The 3,480-nt window shown below is 62.9% G+C and overlaps 1 protein-coding gene across 1 annotated transcript in view; it reads left to right on the forward strand.

The window, feature by feature from the left end:
- The first annotated feature begins 297 nt into the window (after positions 1-297).
- Positions 298-3,480, forward strand: part of TPRX1 (tetrapeptide repeat homeobox 1) — a 7,595-nt gene continuing 4,412 nt past the window's right edge. The window contains exons 1-3 of the mRNA XM_032262839.1: positions 298-349; positions 2,158-2,345; positions 2,832-3,319. Coding sequence (XP_032118730.1) covers positions 298-349; positions 2,158-2,345; positions 2,832-3,319 — 728 coding nt within the window. The remainder of the gene's footprint in view (positions 350-2,157; positions 2,346-2,831; positions 3,320-3,480) is intronic.

Below are 3,480 nucleotides of genomic sequence, written 5' to 3' on the forward strand. Positions count from 1 at the left end.
GACAGAGAAGATGCATCTCTGAGGGACCCGACTTGTGTGGACCAAGGTCATGGGTCCCCTGTGTCATCAGCAGTGGGTTCATTCACTCACAAGGGCAGATCAACAGCGGCCCACGGGAACATCCATCAGACCTGTGCCCTCTCCTGATACAGGTCTGTGCAGCTCGGAGAGGCTGGGATCATGTGAACCCAGCTCACCAGCCCCTTACATAAACTGGAATAAACCAGCACCAAGGTGATTTACTCAGCAGGAGAAACCAGCACAGGTCTGTGTGAATGCCCATCAGACCTTCGCCCCATGAAGGTCTTCGCAAATCCACTAGAGAAACCAACCCATATCAGCAGGGCCGGTGTGTACTGAGCTGTCCTGACGCCCAGGCACCTGGGGACAATTTTTTGAATGGATAGTCATGGCCAGAGTGGCCTCGAGGGACCAAAGAGGAGGCTGTGGGGTCATCCAGGAGGGAGGGATGGTGGCAGGACAAGGCGGGCAGCCTGGGAGCCGGGAGAGTGGGTAGACTCGCTGGCATTGGTCCTGTGGGGCCCCGGCCCTGGGAAGGAACCAGGATGACTCCTGGGGGCTGGGTGGCTGGTGGTGCCTCTCCTGAGATGGGGACCCCAACCAAGGGTCATGATGCTGATTCCCCCCACCCCGTGTGGAATGCCCTCTCGCCTGGGCTAGGGCCCGTGAGGGTGAAGCCAAGGCAGTGTCAGCCACTGAGGTTCCCCAGCTCCCAGCCCAGCTCAGCAGGCAGTACCTGATCAGTGATGAAAAGTTAATCCAGCCGGTTGTGGTGGCTCACGCCTGTAATCCCAGCATTTTGGGAGTCCGAGGCGGGTGGATCACAAGGTCAGGAGTTCAAGACCAGCCTGGCCAACCTGGTGAAACCCCCACCTCTACTAAAAATACAAAAAATTATCCCAGCATGGTGGTGGGCACCTGTAATCCCAGTTACTTGGAAAGCTGAGGCAGGAGGCTTGAACCCAGGAGATGGAGGTTGCAATGAGCTGAGACCACACCATTGCACTCCAGCCTGGGCAACACAGCAAGACTCCATCTAAAAGAAAAAAAGAAAAATTAATCTGTCATTCAACTCCTCCAGGAGGCGGGACTGCAGGGCAGGGTGGGAAGGGAGGGTCCCAGCAGGGCGGGGCAGGGCAGGGTGGGCACAGCATAAAAGTGACTTAACAGCCAGACTTATGTCAGTGCACACTTGTGTTTGGGAACAGAGCAGGACTCAGGATGCAAGACCCTAGGGATCCCCAAGGTGAGCCGGGACAGTGCTGTGAGGGGCCTGGGCCGATCCTGTGTCAGGGGCTGCAGAGTGCAGATCTGGGCATCCAGAGAAGGGCTGGGGCTGTGCGGGTGGCTTCCTGCCCTGCAGATGGAGGAGGACTTCATGACCTTTGGGAAATGGAATCAAATGGTGCAGCCGGGAGTAGCGGCTCACGCCAGTGACCCCAGCTCTTTAGGAGGCCAAGGCGGGAGGATCACTTGAGCCCAGGATTCTGAAACCAGCCTGGCCAACAGAGTGAGACCCGTCTCTACCAAAAATACAAAAATTACCCAGGGGTGGTGGTGCACACCCGTGGTCCCAGCTACTCGGGAGACTGAGCCCGGGGATTGCTTAAGCCCAGGAGGTGGAGGCTGCCTTGACCCGTGGTCACGTCACTGCACTCCAGCCTGGGTGACAGAACAAGATCCCCTCTCCAGAAAAAAGACCGAAGGAAAGAAATTAAATCGTGCAACTGAGTGGAGCAGAGGATGGGGCAGGTGGCGGTGGCCTTCGGGTGTCAGGGTCCCTAGAGCCCTTGGGTGGGAGGAGACGGGCAGCTGGGGAGGGCTGAGCAGGCCGGAGGCAGCCCCTCTGCTCCGGGTGAGGCGCCCAGGCTGCTTGCCTTCCCCTCTGTGGGGTCCCGAATAATACAGGGGCTGTTATCACGCCCATTGCCAAGATGTGGACCCTGAGGCCCAGAGTGGTGCAAGGTCTGGTCCGGACCTCAGGCTGCTATTCCAGCGCTGCCCCAGCCAGACCGCCTGGGCTTCTCGCCGGGCGCAGGGGACCGGGTTTCTGGGGGGGGGGGGGTGGGGGGGGGGGTGGGGGGCGGGGCGGGTTGCCTGGGGGCTTCTCTGACCCTGTTTCCCTCCTGCTCCCAGGACCTCCCCCGGCCCAGGGCCGTCCCCTGAACCAAAACCCTCCAAGGAGACAGCGGCAGGAGCGCACGGTCTACACTCGCAGCCAGCAGGAAGAGCTAGAAGCTTGCTTTCAGGAGAAGCAGTACCCGACCTTTGACGAGCGACTGGAGCTGGCGCAGAAACTCGACCTCGAGGAGCACCAAGTGCAGGTCTGACCCCAGCCCCACCCCGCCCCGCCCCAGTCACCCCACTAAGTCTCCCCACCGCTGTCACTGGGGTCTGGCACAACCGGCCACCTCCCACCAGGACAGACCAGGGCTGCACCCCGAGACCTGCTCCAACTCTGTGCGGGCCCAAACCTGCCCACGTGATCGGCCCAGGCTGTGCCCCACGGAGTCTCCCGGTGCCCAGACCTCAGGCCCCCTGAGAACCCCCAGGGCCCCTCCCCCGGAACCCTCCCTGGACCCAGGGCTCCTGGGCGGCAGGTCCGCTCCTCCCCCACCCCACCCGCCTCTTACTCCTTTTCCCTCACTCTCCCCTCCCTTCTCGTGGCCCTCCTATGGCGGGGAGTGGGGTGTGGGGGGTGAGCTCAGGGCGAGGCTTGAGGCCAGCCCTCCCCCCCCAACCGCTCACCTGGGCCGAGGTGATGCACGAACCTCTCCTTCACACCCCCTCCCTGTCCCCTCTCCCCCTAGGTGTGGTTCAAGAATCGTCGCGCCAAACTAGCCCGGGAGCGGCGGCTCCAGAAGCAGCCCCAGAGCGGCCCAGGGCGGAGAGGCCGCGGAGCCCGGGCTGCGCCCCCAGACCCTGCAGGCGCTGCCTCCGCCCCTGGGGGTCCTGAGTTCCCGCAGGGCTGGGATTCCTGGATGTCCCCTCAGCCGGGCCCCTCGGGAATCCTCCCAGCAGGAAAACCCACGACCTACAGCCTCCACCAGGCCTGGGGCGGTCCTGAGCGAGGCGCGCTGAGTGGCTTCCTGGCTGGCCCGGGTCCAGGCCCCGGCCCGATCCCAGCCCCACTCCGTGGCCCAATCTCAGCCCCAGCTCAGATCCCAGGCCGGATCCCGGGCCCCATCCCAGGCCCAGCCCAGTTCCCAGGCCCAATCCTAGCCCCAATTCCAGGCCCAATCTCAGCCCCAGCTCAGATCCCAGCCTGGATGCCAGGCCACAGCCCAGACCCAGCCCAGATCCCAGGCCCAGGTCCCATCTTAAGCTCTGGCCAGATGCCAAGCCTAGGCTCACTCCTAGGCCCAGCCCCCATTCTAGGCCAAAGCCCAGGATCACTCCTGGACCCAATCCGAGGCCCAGGATCAATCTCGACCCCAATCCCAGGCCCAGGATCACTCC

This window comes from Sapajus apella, unplaced genomic scaffold, assembly GCF_009761245.1.
Source record: "Sapajus apella isolate SASKATOON/1434 unplaced genomic scaffold, GSC_monkey_1.0 scaffold130, whole genome shotgun sequence".
Lineage (NCBI taxonomy): Eukaryota > Metazoa > Chordata > Mammalia > Primates > Cebidae > Sapajus > Sapajus apella.